The sequence below is a fragment of the Buceros rhinoceros genome, unplaced genomic scaffold (genome assembly GCF_000710305.1).
Source record: "Buceros rhinoceros silvestris isolate BGI_N320 unplaced genomic scaffold, ASM71030v1 scaffold1648, whole genome shotgun sequence".
NCBI classification, from domain to species: Eukaryota; Metazoa; Chordata; class Aves; order Bucerotiformes; family Bucerotidae; genus Buceros; species Buceros rhinoceros.
In genome coordinates this window covers 1-23,742 of record NW_010426144.1, presented here as the reverse complement: position 1 = coordinate 23,742, position 23,742 = coordinate 1, and the positions used below count along the sequence as shown (strand labels likewise).

General features: G+C 41.1%; 1 protein-coding gene across 1 annotated transcript in view; it reads left to right on the top strand.

The window, feature by feature from the left end:
* The window catches only part of ADAMTSL3 (ADAMTS-like 3), a gene marked incomplete at its 3' end in the record, with an annotated part of 167,066 nt that extends 144,907 nt beyond the window's left edge, over positions 1-22,159 (top strand). Inside the window, exons 17-23 of the mRNA XM_010141355.1 lie at positions 17-209; positions 879-1,058; positions 1,826-1,979; positions 6,212-7,292; positions 9,409-9,536; positions 9,855-9,983; positions 21,977-22,159. Coding sequence (XP_010139657.1) covers positions 17-209; positions 879-1,058; positions 1,826-1,979; positions 6,212-7,292; positions 9,409-9,536; positions 9,855-9,983; positions 21,977-22,159 — 2,048 coding nt within the window. The remainder of the gene's footprint in view (positions 1-16; positions 210-878; positions 1,059-1,825; positions 1,980-6,211; positions 7,293-9,408; positions 9,537-9,854; positions 9,984-21,976) is intronic.
* Positions 22,160-23,742: the final 1,583 nt, after the last annotated feature.

The following is a 23,742-nucleotide window of genomic DNA, read 5'->3' as shown; positions in this document are numbered from 1 at the left end:
TGTGTTGTTGGAACAGGTGGCAAAGCGGTCCCTGGAGACGCTGCTCCGCCACGTGCGGGGTTGGGATACAGTCGAGAGATGTGTACTGCCAGCAGCCGGGAGGGTCGGCTGTTGCCGCTGAAGAGTGCAAAGACAAAAAGCCTCATTCTTTACAAGCCTGTAACCAGATTGATTGTCCTCCCGTTTGGCATGTCGAGGAATGGCAACAGGTATGGCTGGGTTACAGAAATAGTTTAAATGTGTTCCTCTGGTGATACACTGGAAATTCCTTAGCTGGAATAATGTGGAAGGTGGCCCCTAAACTTTGGTATGTAAGTGTTTCAAATGATTTCATTAGACTGAACTAATCCAGGGTCAAAAATACTGCTCTTGACTACTGTGTCAATGGGTAATCACAGGGGGTGGTGGAAAGTCCTTTTTAAGATCTCAGGAGGCTGGATACCAGTTTCTCCAGACATCACCCCTCTCTCTGTGCTCTGCAAACGCAATAACCTGCTTTTGGAGACATTGCTTCATTATATTTTTTTGTCTCAAGGACAAAGTTTCCTAAACTCTCACCGGGTGTATTAGCTGATGAGAGACATAGGGAGACCTATGTGTAAGATGCATGTTTTTTCTTTAAGGTTTCTACTCCTTAACAGTATTCAGGTGGTGTGACTTTTTAACTGAAGTTCTCATAATCTTTAATACATTAATGAAAGTTTTTAACAGAAGCATTTTCCACATGCTGCTTGCTGTTTAACTGAAAGTAGATGTCATTTTTCAAGAGAGACTAGTATCGGGGGAGGGGCTTACAGTGTTTGCATAAAACAACAATGTGATGGGTGAGCACAGATGTCTATGCAGGTGTACGTGCTATGTTCTCTTTCTCTCCTTAGTGTTCACATACTTGTGGAGGAGGGATTCAGACCCGCAAAGTGTACTGCAAGCAGCTGTTGACAGATGGAAGCTTCCTGAAACACTCTGATGACACCTGCCGGGAACCTAAATTGCCAACTAGTAAACCATGTGCAAAAGTTGATTGTCCTCCTCAGCTAGTCTTCGGAGAATGGTCAGAGGTGGGCAGCCCTCAGCAGTGGTGAACCAAACCCTGCAGTTGCAACATGAGCTCTAAAGGTTTCTGCTTGGGTGAATAAGATGTTTGGAGCAATAAATTTGCAGGGTAGCTGGAGGTTTCACAAAGCGTGTGCCTGGGCTAAGCTGCTGCTCTGCGTCCCTGCCTACAGCCAGGCTGATCACAGCCCCCTTCCTGAGCTGTGTTTCAGTTGCTGAAGGACAGGCTATAATGCATTGTATGCACTCTACCAGACGTGTTTAGCTATCAATTATTTTACAGTGTGGCTTTCCAAAGAGCAAATTTTTGCATTATTCTGGAATATGTCCTCCTTTTTCCCATTTGATGAAAACTTGGTACCACTCTCTGTTCAAAAAGAGTTATAAAAGTGGATTTAGATGCTGCAACTAAAGGTTCATGCCATACAAACTAGGAGAGAGGGTTGACATACTTGACACAGACTGCTTAGAACGTGCTGGATTGTTTCTCTTAGATACTAGATCTCATTACTCCGTTCTGCTCATGATTGGACATAAAAAAATACTGTCAGGTTATTTTAATTGTTCCTGAGTTGCTTGCTGCAACAAATTATCTGTCTTATATTCCTATTGTCTGGAAAAGTGGAGGGAGTTTAATGTCTGAATAACTCTAAGATTCATATGAAGTAGAGCATGTGCACTCTCTCTGAAAGAAAAACCCAACAAACTCATTTAAAATTAGCATGTGTGGCGTGGGACAGAGTTTAGATTGAGTGCATCCTTCCTTTTGCAGTGCTCAGTAAGCTGCGGTGTTGGAATCCAGAGAAGGAAAGTTGCCTGCCAAAACCTAACAGCAAAGGGCCAATATGTCACGTTAAACGGATCAATGTGTAGTGGTCTGTCTCCTTCCCTGCTTGTAAGGTCTTGTCAGATGAATGCCTGCAACAGTAAGTATGTTACTTTATGTAGTTACTTGCTGATTTGGAATGATCTGTTTGTAAAGAAAAATCTTGATACAGATTACTTCACTCATGTCCCTATACTTTCACAACATTACTAATCTGGCGTAAACTGAGTGTCATAATTACTAGACCAGAAATAACAGGATTGTTTTGTTTTTAAATTTTTTCTGCCAGTCAGAAATAAAGGTTATGATCTCAAAGTCGTCGTTTTTCAATACGGTGCATGCCTCTTGCCCTCATACTTACCTACATTTGATCTGCTTTTTCCTTTATCCTTTACATTATCCCAACTTAATATATCGATAAATTTACTATAAGCTGCAAAGCGCATTAGAAAAGATAAGAACCCAGTTCTGGGTTGTCTTTTCACTGTACATTTGTGTTACGCTGGGCTTTTTCGCTTAGCATGGTGGAATTCAAACCCCAAAGGTCTGTGCCAGTGATAACTTTAGGTATAATTTCTCTTTCATTGTAGAAATGAGAATCCCAGTCTCATGGGCTTTGCAGGAAGAGATGACAGTACAGACACTCTTCAAAGAATCCAGGAATTTATTACTGTCTATATAAAAATCCTTCCAGAAAGATTGTCTATAGGAATTGTACAATTTGGACACAATCGGGTTATGATAGTGATGGTAGTTGCACTAACTGTGTCTGTGCAGCACCGATGGAAATATCTTACAGAGCGTGCTCAATTACATACAGTAATTGAGAACACGCGGTTGTGAATGCAGGTTCCTTATGTCTGAACCTGCGCTCTCCTTCCTTACAAAGGAGGTATTAGTTTGTGGGTTTGGGGAGAAAGGAACTGAAAAGAAAAAAGGGGAGGTGGAGGAAAAAGAAAAACCTTCATGAATGTCCTGGGTTTGATCCCAGATGGCAGATATTGACACGTCTTGACCCAATTCATAGTGCTGTCGAGAAATAGCTGCTCGATACATTTCGAAGCTTTGCTTTAAAAATTATTCACAAAACAAAATAAGAAATAGAATAATTACTGATTCATACATTATGTGAAACTTCTCTTCCTGGCCTGCATTTCAGATTAACATGCCAAAATCCTGAGGTTCAAAACTCCACTTAAGTAAAGCCCTGTGGACTTTCAGGAATGTCCTTGGCATAAGGTTTAATAAAATATTTTGAGCTGCATATCTATCTGAATTTAATTAATTGTGGATAGTTGAATGGCAGTGTAGCTGTTTTGCAAATTGCTTTGCACAGGCTGATGTTCACGTTACATTGTCAGCTTCCACCACAGCGCCAGGAAAGCCGGACGGTGGCCTGCAGAGGGAATGCGATTGCCCTGAATGGGTGCAGATCACAGACAGAAAAGAGAATTGCTGTCCTCTCCCTTCATCTCCTCAACCGTGTGCAGCAAGGGAGCCCTTGCAGCTTAGATCTGCCTGGCAGTTTCTCAGCTATGCATCGGGAGGGCAGGGGAGGCTGCGAGATGTGTCTGTACCCACAGTTCCAGTTTGGGTTTTGCAGAAGGAGCCAGAGTAGTGGCAGCAGCAGGCGTTGGATTCACAGTCATCTCCTCCTGCTGCAGCCAGGGCTCAGGCTGCCTTGAAGGGGGAGTGAATAGATGGCAGGATCCTAGCGTGGCCCTAGGGCAGGCAGATGGCTAAAAAGCGACGCAGGCTCAGTGAAGAGTGGGGTGCTTCATGGTATATGTGCTCTCAGGGGTTTTGCCTTCAGAGCGGTGTTTTTGAATGCACCTCCTCAAGATTATGCTTCCATGGCTCGGATGAACACCTCCTGTTTTACTGTCTCATGGCCATGCTCAGATTTTAGACTTAATCTTTTGTCCTGAGACTGTTAATTGTGGCTTTTTTCTGTTTATTAAGCCCTAGTAAGTTGGAAGCCTTCCTGACTCTGGGTTCTGAGAAATAGGAAGTAACAGCAGTCTAGCCTTGAGCTAAAGCTGTAGAAGACCATTAGAGGTCATAGATGCAGATGGATTTGAACCAGGTGATAATGAGGTCCAGTGGCTCCAGTACGATCGAATCCTTAAGCAAGATGTGCCTTGTAGGAAAAAAAACCCAAACCCCTTCCCAAACAGACTGTTACTCAGCAGCTACTGATTGGATGCTACTAAGGATCTAGAAAATGTGTCCTTAACGTGGCCTCACTCACGTGACCTTACATAGTTACATGGCCTGCCATCATAACCCTGAACTTTGTTTCACTCCTAGCCTTGCTCACCAGTCACCAGTAAAAACATACACACCCTTCAGTGTTGAACTGCTAATGAGAGTTAGTGGTCTTTCTTTTTTTAAAAAGTGACATGGATGAGACTTGTTAACATATTTATAAGTACGCACTGGGTTTAATTCCATGTTGAAATGACTAGTGTAAACAGACCGCAGCCTAAAATATTTTAATTTGTGTGTTTAAAGTTACACTCACTGTGTCTGCAAGTTGGATTTTGGAAATGGGGTATTTAATATTGGAACGCTTCCCCAAAAATAAATATTTTGAGCCCAATAACTTATTAAAAACAGGACGTTACTTTAATAATTTTAGTAAACTGAGTGCCTAAAACAATTTATTTGTACCGCGTGAAATGGTTGAGGGAACCGTGTATCTGAATAATGAACACTGATTTAAAAGCTGTGTAATTATGAAACCATGATATCCCCACAGGTCTGAACTTATTACCCAAAACATTGAAAATAACCATTTTGTTTTATAAGCATAAGAATGCACTCCAGGGTGCAGTTCATCTAGTGTACACACTTATTGAATGCTTGAAGCATTTAGCTTTTCACCTATTTCTTCACAGCCTATTTGAAGCATATGTCTGGAAGCAGCACGCAGTTTTCCAAGTATCATTTGTGTGCCATCAGTGCAGTTGTCATTTTATTTGTGTACCCACCAAGCCAAATAGTAGTCACGATCTCAGATGTGGGCATGCTGAGGAGCATTTCGATCTGCGTGTCCGTTTCCTGGCTCATTCTGCAGGCTCTGAGTTTTTCTCTGTCGCATACCGGAAGGCTGGGTCACCAAACACAACTGGATTGTTTTCTAGCACCAACACAGAGCGTTTCCCGACTCTTCCCAGCTGGCCAATTTCATCTTGCATGGAAGGGACCCAGGGAGGCGTGCCCTTGCTCCATGCCTCCTAAAGCTCTTTGTTTCTCACCTACCCAGCATTTTCATAGTAAGATTAGTTCTACCAGTCAAAGTGGGGCACAGGAGCTGCCAGCAGTGAGTCAGCACGGTGGTATCTGAAACATTGCAGTCATTCTCGTCCTGTCTCCAGTGTGCCTATCCACCGCTGCGGCCTGTGGTGGCATTCAATCAGGCAGCTCCCTAGAAACCTTTCAGGATCCAAGTGCCTGCGGTACAACACAGGAGGAGCTTCATAATACCTCGTGTCTCCATACCCAGTCTGCACGAAGCTTCGTGGTGTTACTGTCTGCTTTTATCCATTTGTCTGCTCGCTATATTCAGCCTCTCGGAATTTTGACTGACCTCTCTCTTTCCTCACTTCCCTCCCTAGTTTCTTGGCACAACACTGTGAGCAACTCACCTCTCAACCCAAAGAAATTACCCTCAGCCAATGATTACGGGGTGGCTTTGCTTGTTGCATGTACTGTGTCTCCACTGACTGTTTTCACCTCCTGTGTCGCTATCAGTTTGGCTTGACTCAATTAACATCCAGCACAGCCAGCCAACAATTTAACAGTCAAAGGGAGCCTTATTTTTTGATAGGTTTTGTTTTAGTTAGGTCATTCTACACTTGACAGTGCTTAAATGTGGAGAAGGTGATAATGTGTTCAAATTTTTTTTTACTTTTTCCATTCCCATCATGTCTATCCTTTCAAAGGCAGCAATAGGAATTATATCGGAAATATGACCATAATAGGATTATATATACATAGCATAAATTATATGTGTATATACTACATGAATGTATACATTTATATATTTCTGCACCATCTATGTCCTTCACATCAGTATGTAGTGCCTGTATCATCTTATTGTTAGGAGGATTGGGGAAGAAGCAGTAGAATTCCTGGCTGGAGCAGGGGACTGTTACGGTTTCATGTTGTTCATAATTTTGCATTTTTGTGACTCAGATAAAAGCTCAGCATGTTGCAATCCAATTCAAATGGTCAGGAAAAGCTCTGTCAAGCATTCTGCGAAAAGCAGATTTTCTAAGCCTGAGTGCCAATGATTAGATAACTTTTCAACATTTTGTTTTCTTTCAGAGATTAAACCAAAGCTTCCAGGAAAGTATTCTGCTCATGGACCTCAGATTGTCAGTATCCACCGAGTCTACATTCAGACAAGACAAGAGAAGCGCATTAATTTTACTATAGGAAGCCGAGCCTACCTACTTCCAAAAACATCTGTTGTAATTAAGTGCCCTGTACGAAGGTTCCAGAAATCGCTTATCCGGTGGGAGAAAGATGGGCAACACCTACAAAACTCTAAAAGACTTGGCATCACTAAGTCAGGCTCATTGAAAATACATAGTCTTGAAGCCACTGATATCGGTGTGTACCGGTGCATTGCAGGCTCTGTGCATGAAACATTTGTGCTCAAACTCATTGGTACTGACAATAGATTGATAGAACCACCAAACCTTAGAAAACATGCCAGTGAGACCAGTAACACCGATCACAATGAGGCCAACAGCTTTGAGGCCAAATGGCATAAAATGAGCAAAATGTGGCAAATATGGAGTAAGAAGAATGAGCTCTATCTGGGTGACAGGCAAATAAACGATCAGCCATTTCTGCGAAATCTCGAAACCTTTGGGAGTAATTCAGCAGAAGACTTCAGCTCCCATGAATTCAAGAATAAGCGACTGGAGGCAGCAGTTCTCCAAGGCGCCTACAGCATGGACACTGCGCAGTTTGAAGAACTGATAAGAAACATGAGTCAGCTTATTGAAACTGGAGAAGTCAACGATGACTTGGCATCCCAGCTCATTTATCAGTTAGTTGCTGAATTATCTAGTCCTCCACAATCAACTACTGAAAAATGGAAGGGGGCCCAGGATGAGAAACGTGTCTCAAAACTCACGGGCAAATCACCAAATGAATCTGAACATTTCAGCACAAAAACTGTTGATAAGTTAATGTTTGACCAGAAGGTTCCAGTTATTATGAGGCAAAAGGAAATTCCTCAAGTTTCCTTCAACAAAACAGTAACAGTACGAATTGGAAATACAATTTTTCTGACCAAGAATACTCACGTTGTCAATCTACTGTGTGAAACAGCTGGTATTAGTGAAGTGAAATATACTTGGACAAAAGACGGCAAGACTTTAAAAGCCTCTGAGAAGTAAGTAAATATCTTCTCTTTTATTTTTGCATGGCTTATTGTGATACTATCAACTGTAAAAATCCACCCTGCTGTGCAATATGGAAACATACTGTTGTAAAAATGAGATAAGCACGACTACTGTGCCGTCCGCCTCTTCGAGAAATTTTTTTTTCATGTGTCAGTTATGTTGTTTGCCTTTACTAACATCCAAGAGTACAGCCATTTCCCCGATGTTACATGGGAGGGTTGACTTTTTTTACTAGGTGAAGCGTTTTGGATGCCCTGGCTGTATTTTGCCATCTGCCTTAGTCATTTCGGCTGCATCAGAAAATGAGCAGATTTATCCTCAAATTAAGAAGCCCTTTGGATTTGTCCAGATACCGCTTACAGAAGACGACATTAAAAAAATTCTGCCATGATATAGAGGAAAACAAGTCTTAGTTCTTGCTCATTTTAGGGAGGGTGAATATCACTGGTACCCTCACCATCCTCAGCGCAGTAATTTTTTAGGTAGAACTGTAGCTGCGTAACTTCAAATTAAAAAGAAAGAATGAGCTTTTATGGATTTTTTTCAATACTTTTGAATTTAAAAATATGTCTGTTGAGGACAGTGGAATACAAAATAATGAAGGACCTGTATTACCATCACATTTGAGGACTGTGCCTGAAGAATGAGTACAGCAAGTGTGTGTTACAGTCAGATATTTGCTCAAGACTGAGCAAATACTTTTCCTTAATTGCTGATAAATCAGAAAGCTTACCTGATAATCTTAACATAGCTTTGTGTGTGAGCCTCTTGGAATTATAGCTAGCTCTTGAGTAGTGAAAAAAAAAAAATTCCGAAATGATAAAGGTGCTTTTGGATATTTCTCAACATACTTAACTGATTAACTGCACTGCCAAGAAAAATGCACTTCTGCGGGGCTCTCAATTAAAGCAAAGACACCAAAGCTAAGCCGTTCTTAAAAGTGCAAATGTTTTTGGAACCATGTAGCTCCCACCGGTTACGTTTATTTTGTCAAATGTGCATAATTTGTTGCAAGTGGTGCTCTAATTTTTTGGACATGATGGTATTTTGTTTATTCAGGAGTATCTGTTTGATTCCTAATGTCTACTTTTATTGATCACCTTTGTTTTCGCCCAGATTGATGTTCTTGCGCTTAAGGGATGTGTTGTCAAAGTAGGTTTCTTTCACACTTTTTCCAGAGTAAGTCTTCTCATGCACAGATCCACACATGTGTGTCATCTGAAGCTAGTGACATTAATAGCATTACTTCTGAAAAAGAGCGTGAGCAGGCAAATGGGCTGTTTGTCGGTTGGTTTATAAAAGAAGGCCATACTTGAGCCACGCGTGAGGTTGCTTTGTTGAGAACCGAGTATTTTTAATGTCTTTGTGTATCTCTTTTGTGAGTGTACTCAGCGCTGGAGAATGCCAGAGCTACAATTTTTTGGATGTGATGGGTGTGTGATGTAACTCATGCTGTAACTTCCTTCCAAGAATGGTAACAAGGGGGAAAAGTCCAGGCTGATATTTTCAGCCTCTTCCCCAGCCTGTGACGCTCTCTCATATCTTGCCCCTCAGAGGGCAGGCAAGGTATTCAAGACACCTGTGGGTTTTTGGTGGAAGTCTTTACCTTTAATGAAGATAATATTAAAAAAAAAAAAAGAAACCTGAACAAAACCAAACAAAAACCCAACCCAAAACTCTGCAGTAATTTGGAAGTCAGATTTAGACTATACATTTGTGAATTCCCCAGGCCTGCTGAAACCAAGCTTGCTCTGGAAAATGGATTTCTTGCCAAGTGTAATACTTTTAATTGTGGTAGTCTGATTTATTCGTGCTCCTGTTCCCGAGAGATTCTGGTTTGTAGTAGCAAACTTGCTGTCCTCCAGAGGGCTGCAGCTAGGACACAGCTTTGTAGAAGACGGATATCTGAAGAACCTTCCATGCGTGTATCCTTTAGTGCATCCCTTTTGTCATCAAAGAGGAGGCAGAACTGTTGCTGCATGCACGGCTCTAGAATAGTAAACTCCTAAAAAGATACTTTGCTGCTATACCTGTAACTCTTGCAAGAAGATTGAGGTGGGTTTGTCCCAGGGTAGTAACCCTTGTCTTTCCTTGAATATTCTGCAGGGTAATCCTGGACACCATTGGAAAAGTGCGGATTCAGAATCCTACTCAGAAGGAACTTGGTACATATGGATGCCTGGTTGTTAATGACTTTGGCTTTGATACAGAAACATCACTGCTATTGCGTGCAGGTAGGACTGTAGCACCCACGGAATTGGACTTTTTTTTTTTAATATATAAGCATTCCATCCCCACTCCTACGTGAAATGGTTTATTTTGTTGACAATCCGTGAAATTCTGCCTGATTTAATAGGTAGCAATAAGATGGTCCTGTTGCTCTAAAACCACAGCAGGTGCGAACTCAGTCTGCTTGTATATATCCCACCTGTATTTTCTGGCTGCTGTCTTGCAGACTGAGTTCTGTTCCAAACATGAGGAATTTAAATACTGGATCTATATTTAAAAATCAAATAAAGCCTTTAAAACTGATTATCCCTTTAATTTCAAAGAGATTCCTGTCATCTTGTCCTCTGTGTTGAACGTTACAAATCTGGAAGCCAGCAGTCTCTCAGCAGTTGTTGGAGGTACAGTTGGGGCAAGAATTGGAGCAAATATTACGGTTGCATGTCCAGTGAAAGGTAAGCAAGAACTGCACTGAAGTTCCTTGTGATGTTGGAATCAGAAGTTTACCTTACATCTTGAATGAAATTACTGGGGAAGGCAGAAAATCATTGATCGTTAGTCATTTTTTATTAGGCATGTCACCCACACCAGTCCTATTTCTTTTCTGACTGCCACTTTAATTTACACACACGCGCATGTGTTCAAACAGACTTTCCTTTAAGAGTACTTTTCTTTCCATGAAGTGGTCTGAGGCTCCACTACGGAGCTTAAAGCCCACCAGAGCGAATGACTATCTTGCTGCAATAGCAGGAGTGTACAGCTGACTTGCTCATCAGAGAACTTTCCTTATCCCTATTCGAGAAGCACATATGTCTAGACTGCTGTTAAAACCAAAAATGAAATCTCCAGCCATAGCTTAATACAACTTTAAATGTGAGAGTGAAGTAAACTTACCTTTTAGAGCCATCAGTCTGCAGCTGCAGTGAGGAAACAAAGAAAAGTGCCGAAGCAGGACAGCATATAGATATTTTCTACCTCAACATAAATGTTAATCAGAAATTATATGCATTATGCAGTTCACGGCTTCATTTTGTTTTCTAGTCCTTTGTTGGAAAGGTAGATATTTTCTTTTTAACCTTACCAGTACTATCTGCTAAATCTAACTGGTAAGATTTAAGTTGCAGCAGCAATATTCTGTCAAATATTTCATGAGCTAAGGTCAGCCTCTTGTGCCTTGTCGACGGTGATGTGTGGAAGTGCTAATAGCAACGAATGTTGCAACTGAGTGTGAAGAGAGACTTCAGAGCAGCCAGCGCACCGCTCACATTCGTGTTGCTGGGGGGTGCATGTCAGAAGGTGTGTTGATGCTGAACCAGAGTAGTGAGAAATACCCGCACATAGTTCTGCGTACAATAGCGGCGCCAGGCTGACGTGTATTAGGGCATGTGGCCCAGCTATTCGCTGTTGCACCAAGGCTAGTTCTTTGATGAAGTAATATTTTCCAGCTATAGTTTGGCAACTCTGTGAATAACTGACCCACATCTCAAATTCAGCGGAGAGTTAATGTCACACCGTTAATATTGTTAGGATGGGTAAGCAGTTAGCGATTTAAATATAAGTTAATATTTTCACATGGGACAGTAGATTCCCAAATGCTTTAGAAGTGTGTATATTCGTGAGCCAAACTTTAGTTATGCTAAGACACCAGTGTTGACTTAAAAAATGATTTATCTAATTGCTTTATTTCCTGTCATTGCCAAGGAAGTAAGTATTACTGTTTGTGAATAAAATAGAGCTAGCGTGTCTTAATGTCACTAAGCCTAGAAGCAGAAAAACTATGCAATGATGTAAGCAGTTTTTCTGATCTCCTTTCTTTAATGAAAAGTAATACGCCACTGACTTCAGAAGATTGAACTTCATAGCACTTTATGCTAATGTTTGTCTTTTGGGTGGGACCCAAAAATATGTCCATTTGCAGTGTATCAGGATGAGAACTTGGTTGTGAATGCTGATAAAACAGCATGTGAATTATCAGATTGGGAAAAATACTATTTCTGTGCACTCTAAGCATTCTGCTCCTACAAACAGGCAATGTGAGTCTGGAAGAGTCCTTCACTCCTCATCAGATGTGTTGATTGACTGTAATAATTTCCTGCATTCTTGGAGTAACAGCCCACTGCAAATCTTTACAGCTAATATCTAGAGTAAAAATGCCATTGGATAGCGTTTGAGTGTGATTGTCTATCAGCTGAGGATCATCTTAGAATGAACTGTCAAAGTAATTATTAGAGAGAGCCCTTCTGTAAACGTCAGGAAGACCTTGGCTAGATCTGGAGCACCTTTTCCTCACTGCCCTTTCTCCTGAATGCTCAGAAAGAAGGATGGTTTTCTTCGTGGCTGACAACTTCTCTGCCTGTCCTGAATGGTCTATTACTAGATTAGATTTGGTGTGTTCTTTGTGTTCTGCTACATACTAGTTCAGCATCCTTCTGCACAGACGTTTCTGATGCAGATTTCTTTGTGCTGTCAAGCAGGCACATCTGATCTCTTGGACCCTTGCTAGCCCACAAAATAGTTCTCCATTTGCAGAACCATCCAATGAATAAGGTGTCTCTCTGTGTGTGAAGAGCATTCGTGCTATGCCACTCACAGAATTCTTAAATTACTTTAAAATTTTTTGGCTGCAATGGTTTCTGAGGGTGGTTTTTTTTTTTCTGTCGTCTGAAAAACCTATAATGCTTCTTTAGAGTTATTCTAACTGTAGTTTTCTCTGTGAATGAATCTACATATTGAGTTCCACGTTTTTTTTTGTCTAGGAGTGTAAGGTCTACTCAGGAATTTTCTTTCCAAAACACGCATACAAACTCTGCACATATGCAAAATGGTAAATTAATGTCTCCTAAATGAGACAGTGTCATGCCATGGAGCAGAACTTCAGCTGGAGGTAGGAGCAGCCTACCCAACAATCTGGTAAAGACAGTTGTGAAAGGTGGAGAGGAGGTGATGTTGTAGGGAGAGATACACCTACCAACTTACTCTCCTGGCTGGCTAATGGCTGTTCAAAACAGCCTTAAATTATTCAAGGCCTGAAGAGAACCACGTATATTCCACTTTAAGGGCTCTGGGTTCATTGGGCAGGTTACCCAGGACAGCCCTTATTTGATGGTTTTAATGGAAAGGATGTGAAGTTTATTATCCCATGCAGCATTAGCCAGCTGACTACAGGCTTTTTCTTCTTTGTTACTGATTTGGTTCTTTTTGTCCTTTGAAAGTCTTTCTTGCATGCTCCAAAAATCATACTCAGATTGAAGAAAACTTTGAAGTGCTAAAGAGCAAGATATCCTGATAAACAGGAGAATATCAAAGAATAGATGAAGAAAGGTTAGCTAAGCTGCTGGAGCTAACAGTATCAATTTCTTTTCTCTTTTTAATTTATAACAAAACTTTTTTTCCACTAATTACAATAAACTCACTTTTATAGCTCCCACACAAGTCTATGTTAGAAGATATTCATAATATTCTGGAAAGACTCATATTCCATCCTTACAGCCAAGAGTTTTTCAATCTACACACATGGTATAAATATCAATACTGATTGCTCCAAATTGCTCTTGGATAACATTTATTATATTTGCAGAAAAGATCGCCTTGTGATTATTACTAAAATAAACTAAAACTGTCAGACTCCATTTATTGTGAAACCTTGGAAGTTCTTAAGTTGAAGTAAAAAGGGGGAAAAAAATTGGCTGTAGAAAATGTGCGTCGTCTGCCACCCGCTGGTGAGAGAGGAGAAGGGAGAGGCACTGAACTGCGGGGGTTTGTACATATGTACTGTGTACATTACATGGCATCTCGAAATACCTTGGCACAGAGGCTTTTCAAAGTAGCAGCTCCATCTTCATCCCAGTTCAACTTTCCTGTGAATATATTTAGGCTGGCTGAGGATAGCGTATTGATGACAAATACATGAGAAATACACAAAACGTGTCGAATCGGGGTCATCTTTTTGCATGTACGTTTCACAAAGATGGCCCAGCCACTTGCTGTCAGTATTGGAAATTGAAACAGGTCCAGATCAAGAATCTGATTTTCTGTCTGTTCATTTACCTGCTCTATTCCAAACGTAACTTTGATGCTGCTCTTTGTCTTCTCTGCTTAACCCCTCAGAAGACACCTCAGTGAAGAAAAACAGCAGTTTAATACATAGGATTCTGGCTCCTAAGTTTTTTTAGATTTTTTGTGTGTTCTTCTCAAAGATACTAGTAATGGATTTCAAGGGTTTATTCTAGGAGGAATAAATTACACCACTTATAATTAGTATAGAAACTGAAAACCTTTTGCTCTTATGCTTCTTTTCACTGTAAGTGCAGCCACATTAGAGTTTTTGTTTGGATTGAAAGAGGTACCTCTAAAGCTCGTTTGTGCTTTGCTATGTCTTGCAACAGTCTGGGAACCCCAAACCTGAATCCCTTTGGATAGGACTAAACTGAAGGGCATGCCTGCGGACTGTACCTATCCCTTTCCAAATACTTGTGGGCAGTAAATCCAAGGGTCCAGGCAAGATTCACCAAGCAGTCCAAAGCAATCCTCACCAAACACACATATGTTTGTTTTGGGTCCTCGGTACCAACTATGTCTCCTTAAAAGCACATGCCTGATGCCCTCCACTACTTGCTAATGTAGATAACACCCACAGAGTTTGGGGGGTGTGTGCGTGTGCATAAATTGGAACAGTTTACAGCATTTTCTTTTTTTTTTTCTTCTTTTTTTCTCCCTTTCTCTCCCAGCTTTCCCTATTGGAGTAGGGGTTTCCTTCAAATTCCTAATTCAGGAAGGGTTAAGATGGATTGTGTTAGAAGGAAGGTAAACTTTCAGAAATCTATTAGAGTTCTTGGAATGCTCAGCAAGCACGTGGGTATTCCCTGGATACTTCCTTCTGCAATTTGCAAAAAGCTGTCAAGAAATTCCCGAGGCAGAGTATAACAAATTCGCATAGTGTAAAAGATGAGGTTAGCTTGTTAGTTAGTAGCTGATTAAATGATTGGAAGGAAAAAGTGGTCAAATTTTATAGTGGAGAGAGGTTACCAATAGGGTGCCCCAGGACTCCACTCCGGGATTTGTGATGTTCAGTGTTTTTATGAAAGTTTTGAAAAACAATGTGAACCGTTAGTTGACTAAAGATGTATAAAGGCTAATCAGATGTAAAACTCTCTGCAATGAGTTATAGCAGGATCACACAAATGAGAGCAAAGAACGTTCAGAATTGATATTTACAGAATAAATGTACATATAGAACAAATGATCTTAAGTATAGACAGGTACCCATGGCTGTACCTGAATGACCACCACTCAGAAAGATTGTGGAGCCATGCTGGTTAGTTCTGTGGGAACACCAGCGTGTTCCCTGGGTGGGGTCCATAAAGGCAAGTCAAAACTAATGGCAGAGGAATGGACAAAAGAATGGAAAATAAAAATTGGCCATTGCTTAAAGCTGTGGTGAAGCTTGTTCTCAACTTGCTAATCTCATCTCAGAAAGGATATAGTAGTGCTAGAAAAGGTAGACAGAAGAGCAATACTGGAGGAAAAAAGCATGATGGTCTAAGTGCTACTTCTGGATCTGGAAGCGAGGTAAATATATTGGAGAAGAGTCATTCAATAAATGCCATGATTTTAGCACTCCTTGCCCACCCATGCCCAGGTGCCCATCACTGGACACAAAGTGCTGAGTTAAGTGGACTTCAGGTCTGACTAAGAATGGGAATTCCTGTGTGGTGTGGTTCTTTAAATTCTGATAAAATTGTATTTTCCAGGTCCCTGAGTGTGTATCTACTTCATGACCCTAAATGTCTGGATCCTTGGTGATATAGCACGACTATTCAGTAAAGTGAAAGTACAGTGACTAATCAATTGAGAGAAAGTCTCTGGTAACAGGGCTGAACTGTCGAATTGCCCTCATGCACACCAGCAGAATCAACAGAATGCTAGGGCCTGGAAGAGACCTCCGGAGGTCACCTAGCCCAACCCCTCAGGAAAAGCAGGTTCACCTAGAGCAGGTTGGACAGGATCATGCCCAGGCAGGTTTTGGGTACTTCCAGAGAAGGAGACTCCACAATGTCTCTGGGCAGCCTGTTCCTGCCTTTGTTGGGGGTCAGCTACAGAATTCAGTCTAGCAGTCATTACTGAGTTCATACTTAACTCGTATCCTCTTATTTAATTGCCTAAATATCGTTACCTAAATGCAGTTGACTTATTTTAAATGCCTGATTTTGGAAAATATCAGCCTTAAACTTCTGCAGCTGGAAAAAAGATCAAGTTCTTTGAGCCGATAGCCAGAGAACTAAACAGGACTGACAGCTGTAGCAGAAGTGGAATGGGAAGGGTCCTGCTTCAGGAACCCTCCAAGGAGGTCACCAGATGTCAGTAATACATCTAAAGCCTGCCAGATGTTGCTACCACCTAGGAAGAGGGACTGTTGCCCGGCTGGTAGGAAGAGGCAGAGGCAATAGCTTTGAAAGACTGCGAGAGAACGGGGCAGTATCAGAGGGCAGGCTGGACGATCACACCAAGTGCCAAAACGTCTCACGCTGGCTCTCTGTCCAAGACTGTTATTCCCGGGGAATTTGGCAAGATTCATACAGGTAATTTCAGTAGCAGCAAGATTTAGGCTTTTTAGAGTTTGCTAGAAGTTGACTAGTCAAGCATAATTCAGATGAATATAAAGGTGGTTCATGACTTCTGCGGGAGGAAATACGAAGATGTATCAATCAAAGAAATTGCATTGTAAGTTACGCGAAATCCGCTGTAGGTGTTAGTGAGCGCAGAATAAGTAAGAATTAGATGACATTCATTGTGTGCGTTACTGACCCAGAGTCCTCTCCTCTGAAATATGACATGCAAACTTACCCTCTAAAGTTAGGTAGCTTTTAGTGACGAGCAGCAAAATGTGATTTGTCCCCGCACCGTTCTGCCTCGCTCTTGAACGGGAAATACAGAACACTTTATGAGATTCTACATAGCTGGGGGGGGATTCTGAGAGCACATCCAATGTTTTAGAGCAACTAGTAGGCCAAGATTTTTATGGTGTGTAATATTTCATAGGGCTTTCAAGGTTGGAGGAAATTTGGTTTTGAACACTGAATATTTTAAGGGCACCCTACAGTGTGAATTTCTTTTCTTTTTTTTTTTCTTTTTTTTAAACATGTGTTTTGTAGTCCCATCCGGAGATGGAGTTTTCTTCCACAACATTTTCTGTCCCAGGGCCACTCACAGTGGAAAATGACTTTTTTTGTGGAACGTCGAGTATTTTAGAGCTGCTTCAGTGCTAGTGGAAAATAACCTGTGTTTGAGGTCAGAAAAATAGATTAAAGTAATTTTAAAGTTTTACAGCCACTTAGGTCTCTAGTAGAAATTTCCAACGTCAGAGGATTTAGATCCATTGTAAGTGTAAGATTCTGATTTTTTTCAAAGACTAAGAAGGCCTGAGTTCAGGAATGGGTCTTTGTTCATTAAGGACAATTACAGCCATACTTGATTTTAAGCACATGCTTAATTGCGTTCCCTAATAGGGACAGATTTAATCCTAAGCTTAAGTGCTTTCCTGACTTGCAGCCACAGGGTATGATGGATTGATTCTGCTGCTAGCTGATGTCAGTGATGGATCTCCCACGTGAATCACTGGGATCAAAATTGCACTCAGGGGTTCTGAACATTTGGCACTTTTGGGCTCATCCTCAGCTGCATCTGCGTGGAGGTGGGGTATGAAGAAAACAAAGGTGGCTACAGGCCATCTCTTACCTCTTCCCTTTTTTCTACTGGCCGGGGATCAAACCAGGAATTCTTCAGCGTGAGAGTAATAACTTCTTGGATGTAGATAGGGAATTACTTCCTTCCAGGATTACAAACTGGAAGATTTACCTTTTTTTTTTTTCCTGAAGAGGAGGCCTAGGAGGCAATTCCCAGAATGATTTGTTGCCTTCTGACAGATACAGAAAGGCAGCCATTCTGTAGAAGGAGCTTATGTAAATGTGTTAGATTTGGACAGTAAGGTGAGAGGAAAGACGTGTTCTAAAACTGTCCGAGAAAGGACAAGTGACAACAGTAGAAACTTGAGTAAGAAAAGAGGGCAGAAAATTATAGTAATAAAGAGGAAATGTTTTTCAGGTTCCATGTAATTAGCTTTAAAATATCTGTGTAAAGACTTCTCACTATAATTCTGTAATGGAAAAAGCTCTTGAAGACAGTGTGAATGTTACTTTTGTCCATGTAAAGTCCTGAGTAAATCTACCTTTATGTAAAGGAGAGAAGCATCTGCAGTAAAATTCAACCTTGTGCACAGGATGAACTCCTCCATGAAGTCCTAATAAAAGGAACATAAATACGTTCCAAAATTTAAATATAATTTCAGCTCCTGTAAGAAAGAAAAAGAAAACACCAACACCTTCTGTTTGGCTTACTTTTGCTCAGGTTAGTTTCTACTTGGATAAGAAAACAGGACTTGAATTTTAGAGTTTTATTTACATGAATACCGAAGGGTAAAGCACAGGTTTTAGGCCTTAGATATTTGCCTAGAAAAAAGAGGCTTTGTTGCATTACCTTGGTATGTTGAACTCTATCCTGCAGCTTCTGTGAAGGAAAATCAGTGCTTTTCACAGTGCTAGGGTTTTGTCGCAAAAGGAACCTGGGAATTTTATATTTTGCTGGGTTTCTCACAGGAGGCGATGTAGACTTAACTCGCTGTGCAGTGCCGCATACCAGCAAGGAGGAAAAAAATCTTATCGCAGGAGGAGTAAATATGGAGTTTGGTTTCTAAAGGAAAAGTATTGAAAATCTGCATGATGGAAGCCTTTTCACCTGAAACATATAAATGGCAGCTGCCTGCTGGGGTTGTGCTGTGTTATGAGAGGGAGTTTTGTGCAAAGCACCGTTAAGCACAGACATTTTTTAAAGGTAAATAAAAAATACGGGGTTTAGTATCCTTCGACAGTAAGAGCCTCTCCTGATAGGAATTCCAGAAATGACAGTATACACAAGAACTCAGTGTCTCTCATGGGAGTTACGGCAGAAAAGGATTTTTCACTGGTGATATGAACATCCAGATAAACTGAAGCTGTCTGGAAGAGCTTGAAATGTACACGCTGCTTTGCCGCAGAATGCAAAGGAACTGGACTACAAGTGATGTCTTTTTCTTCTGCTTTGTTTCTTTAATCCGTTTATAGGGTGTCTATCAGCAGATGCGATAGCACCGCACAGTAAACCTTTTTTCTGGCCAAATTCTCTGGTGCATCTTTCTGGATGCACAACTCTGAAAGCATTATATCACCTTTGTAGCTTGCCAGTTGTGGGTTCCCCGGAAAGGCAGGGTGAGAGGCCGCTGCTTTCTAGCATACAGCTATGTCCTGGCTGCAGCATGCGCAGTCCTACCCCCTCTTCTCTTTGTGCTATAGTCCAGGCTGCAATAGATCCCTCAACTCTTCTCTGGAAGATATCCACCTTGAGGATTTGCCTTAATACTCTTAATGGCAATCTAACCAAAACCAATGGAAAAGGACATGGAAGGAGCTCGATTGGAAACACCAGTTGTCCTTAAGCACATAGTCTAGTATCACCCAGGCTCTCACTACTTCCAGGCAGTGAATTGGTTTTCACATAATGCAAAGGTTGGGGAAAGAAAAGGAACTATGAAACCCAAAAACGTTGAAGGGTCCTCAAAATGATTGTGAAGAGGCCAGCTCAGAGGGATTCAGCGTACAGTTCACACGAAAATTATTAACCACAGATTAATAAATAATAAATTAATAAATCTTACTTCTCAGTAGCTTTGGGTAAAATACAACGCAAGAGTTGTTGTGATTATCCCTACTAATTTTTTTCAGCTCAAACAGCTCACAATTATGGATGCGCCTTGAAGGTATCTAGATAAGATTAACTCTGTTTTAAAATGACAGTGTGTGATAACCACGTATAATACATAATAGTGTTGTTTTTTTCCATTATGTATTTAACTGATTCTTTTTCATGTATTCTCTCCCCCACACACTTTATCTGTAAGTGGCAGCACCCCTACGATTGCTTGGATGGGTTCACTGTGTCTCAGTTGGACTGGTTGCTGGACCGCCACAGGGCTCTGTCCACACTTCTGTTCCGTAGGCACAGACTTTTTGTTTGTGTGTCCACGTTATTAACTTCAGAAATGGTCTGATTTATTTGTGTGTGTGTGTTTGCTTCCCCTAAAGAGCAACGTATACAGCCCTGTGGAGAAAGAGGAGTGTGACAGGCACCCCATTTTGAACTTCAAATGAGAGGCAAACCTGTTTTGCAGGTTTCTTCTGCAAACTCAACTTCAGTCCAGGTTTTAGAAGGCTCTGCATGTCTCTGAGACTTGGGCAGAAGAGTAGAGACATGGCAATTTTTCTGGGATAAGCTCTAGAATACAAACCAAGTTTGAAAGAGAAAAACATTTCACTTAAGTTAAATCCCAGAAATGAGCTAAATTTCTGAATGCTGTGGTGCGAGCAGAGGGAGCCCTGCATCAAGGGGTGATACTGGGCTGGAGTTTGATAGATGCTCACTTAGGTTAAAAGCTTAAATTTGAACCTTTCCAAACATTTTTATGTTTTTCTGTTTTGTGGAATTTGACTGTAAATCTTTTTACTTCAGTCCCATCTCAACAGTTCTGCATCTGGCTTATTTTTAGCTCTGATTGGTCTGCAGAGTTTTGGTGCCAGTGGGGTAGTCTGGCTGCAAACCTTTAGGCCTTAGATTAAAACAGCTCAGCATCCTCACAACACCTCCTCAGCCCGTCTGTATAGTAAGTATATACGCCTGAATGGCTGTGGAAAGTACACCATGAAGGAAAAATACGTCTGAGAATGATACACTTCAGCCAGAAAGCTGGGGTGAAATGGAAAAAAGACGACCCTTAAAACAAGACCTTATCCTAGTTCCAAAAGGATTTTTTGAAGTGGCATAAAGCTGCTTCTGGAAACTTGAAAAACAGCCTGGTATTTTGGACCCTTGTGCACTCTACAGATCTGTACTTTGTTTTATGCAGTTTTATTTAGTAAAACACAATCTCACACATTTAAAAGCACTGAACAGCTGCTAAAGCGTCTAGAATAAAATTTGTGATTATGCTGAAGAGTGTTTCTCTCTGCTGTCTTTCTAGACAAAATGGTGGGGCGAACTTTTTCTTTCAGTGAAATAGCAGGTTCCAAAAAATGTGTCTGGTTCCTATTACAGTAAAGGAAAAACTTGAGGTGTGTATTGGAAGTGCTAAGCCTGTGATTGAAATGTTAAAGTTGTTCCTAAAGGCTATTCCACATCATGAAGACATCATCTGTAAAGTAATACTGCACAATGACCTGTGAAGAGGGGAGACTGAAGTAGCATTCAGTATGGCTGGAACTTCCAAATGTCCCACATTCGGGTCAGCTTCTACCGCAGGACCTGTTCTGGTAGTCTTCAGTGAGCACCGATCAATATATTTAGTGAAAAAAGAGCTCAGGTGAAGGGCAGTTTGACTGCTCTGGCTTGTCTTGCGCCCTGTGCCTTTGTGCACCTCTGCGGCCAGGCAGTGTGCCACGTCTGTTAACTTACCCAGCGAGTTATCCAGCTTTAGAAGAGCACTTCTGCGCAGCAGCTCAACCAGGGCACAAGCAATGAAGTGTCTGATTTACCAACTTGCAAAGTATCTTTTTAAAGCCAAATGTTTGAGAAAAATAAAACAGTTGAGATCTCCCCACAGAGAGAGTGGGAAAATAATCTAATTGAAAATAAATTAAAAATAAACGTCCCAAGTCATTCACTGATTGAAATTTAGAATGACAGGTTATCTGTGACTGCTGCGTTTCTCAGGGTTCAAGCATTACAGTAGGAATGATGATAGACCTTCGGCTTTTTATGACACGGTAAATGAGATGGCTCAACAACTGAGCCCCTTGTTTAGTGCTACGAGCTCTTTCTGTTCCTTTTCCTTCATGCTGCATTCTTGTAAGTTGTATATATGACATCGGTGTCTTGAAGTTTTCAGGAACTTGGTTAGCGGAAAATGGCCACGTGTATTCTCTAATCTAACCGATAAATCAATGCTTTTTTTTTCATTTATTTTTTTTCTTCATTTTTAAATTGAATATTCAGTCCTTCCTTCATATATGCTGGGATGCAGGTTGAATGAAAAGATGCTGTGCAGATCTTTACATCAGTTGGTCCTGATGGGGATTAAATCTCACATCATTCAATAGCAAGACACATATACGTATTGCTTTTCTAGGACTCATAGCAGTTTTTAAAGCTGTTCTGTGAGTTTGCCTTCCAATGCTTAACCTTTAATCATAGTAGGATGCTGAATTATTAAGAGGACTCGCAACTAAGAAGTTGAGTGGAAGAAGTACTTGTTTTGCTGTAATGATGTTACTTTGATGTACCTTAGGATTCTTGGATGTTATGGTAGCAATATAAAACCTATGGTTCATCTCTCACAATAAATACTTTAATTATTTGCATTTTAAAGGTGTTCCCCAACCAAATGTAACATGGTTTAAGAAGGAAGACATTCTACAAACCAATTCTTTCTTGGTTTTGAATGGCTCTTTATTTCTAAGGAATGTTTCCCATGAAGATGCAGGAATATACACTTGCAGAGCAACTAACGCTCTCGGAAAAGCTGAAGCCGCATCTGTTGTTCACTTAAGTGGTAAGTGCGAAATGAGAATTCCCTACTGATGGCAAGTGAGCCCCTTCGATTATGAAGTTTAACCAATAAAATAGTTGGGGGATACTTAACACTTTATTATGAACTTGGAAGTTTTGATTGCATCTGACTCCCTGGGATCTGTTCTCTATTTTGTATTTCCTGAAATAGTGGGTCTAGGTGCAGATGGTTTGACTTGTGGCTTCTTCAAACTGTTCCATCTTCTTGCTTTCAGGCAACAAATATCAGCCATTAAACCAGTAGACACATTAGAAAACTACATCCACTGTCACGTTACATTGTTCCCAGTGCTTTTATCTAGAGATGTGGCATAGGCTTGAGTTATTGAGAAAATCTGCAGTGAAATGAACACAAAGGCTGGTTTACAGTTTTGGTGTTTGTTGGTTTTGGTTTTTTGTTTTTTTTTTTAATTATAGAGGCCAATAAAACATAGGGACTAACTCTCAGAAAAGAAAAATTCCATTTAAATGACTCTGTTATAAGTAGATTAATAATGTAATACTGTGTAATACAATCAGGCCTTGCAAATAGCTCCAGTAGCTGGATCATTCAGCTCTGAAGAATAACTGTCTCACCGTTTTGCTGGACAAAGTACAACATGGTTATACACGGCCAATCCTGCTACAGAGCTCTCTTTCTTCGGCCCGCTTGTGTAGGGCAGGTTATAGCTGTTGGGTCTGTTGGCCACGGAAGATGTACCAAAGACACCACAGGAGTCTCTGTGCGAAGATCAGCGTGGGCCGAACGAAGCTCTCTTCTTGGTTTCAGTTTTCCTGGAGTACGTCAAAACTTCAGATGTTCCAGAGAGGAATGTTTTTATGATGACATGACTGGGAAGATTGTTCACAAGAGGCTGAACTTTGTTTCTAATCCTGGTCACATGACATTAATCTAAATAAATCTTGAGTGGATAGGAGAGGGCCAAATTCTGCAGTACTTTGTTTCTAATCCTGGTCACATGACATTAGTCTAAATAAATCTTAAGTGGATAAGAGAGGGCCAAATTCTGCAATTTTTTGGCTGTGCAAAACTGCCATGGAGTGGGAGGACTTGTGATGTCAGGACTTGCAGATTGCACTGACTCAGAAGCAAGATCAGGTCACCCTTTTGGACTTCGCTACAGCAGTTACTGCCTGACCCGGACAGTCAAGCAGTGGAGCAAAATCTGTGCAGCCTTTCTCATAAAAGTTCCGAAGCACTGACAAAGCAACAAGCCTTCTGCCTCCGTGGGACTGGCCTCACTGTGGTTCCTGGAGACGTCTTTTGTCCCAGTGTTTTATGCAGACAAGCAGAAGGCTTTGTACTGACGTTGCACACTGAGAAAAATGGTGAACCAAAGTAAAATGACCCACAGAAGTTAGAATTTAACAAAAGGTTTAAACCGTTCTGGGAGGAGAATCGCAGATATCGTGCACATTCGTTAAAACACACGTGTTGACCAAGTGGCAAGAACTGGGTGTTCCTGACAGATTGCCCACATCTCTGGCAGTTATTCTGTCTGGCATATGATAAAAGGAGGAGCTGCTATAGCGACAGGCGTATGATGCTGCAGACATTACGCTATC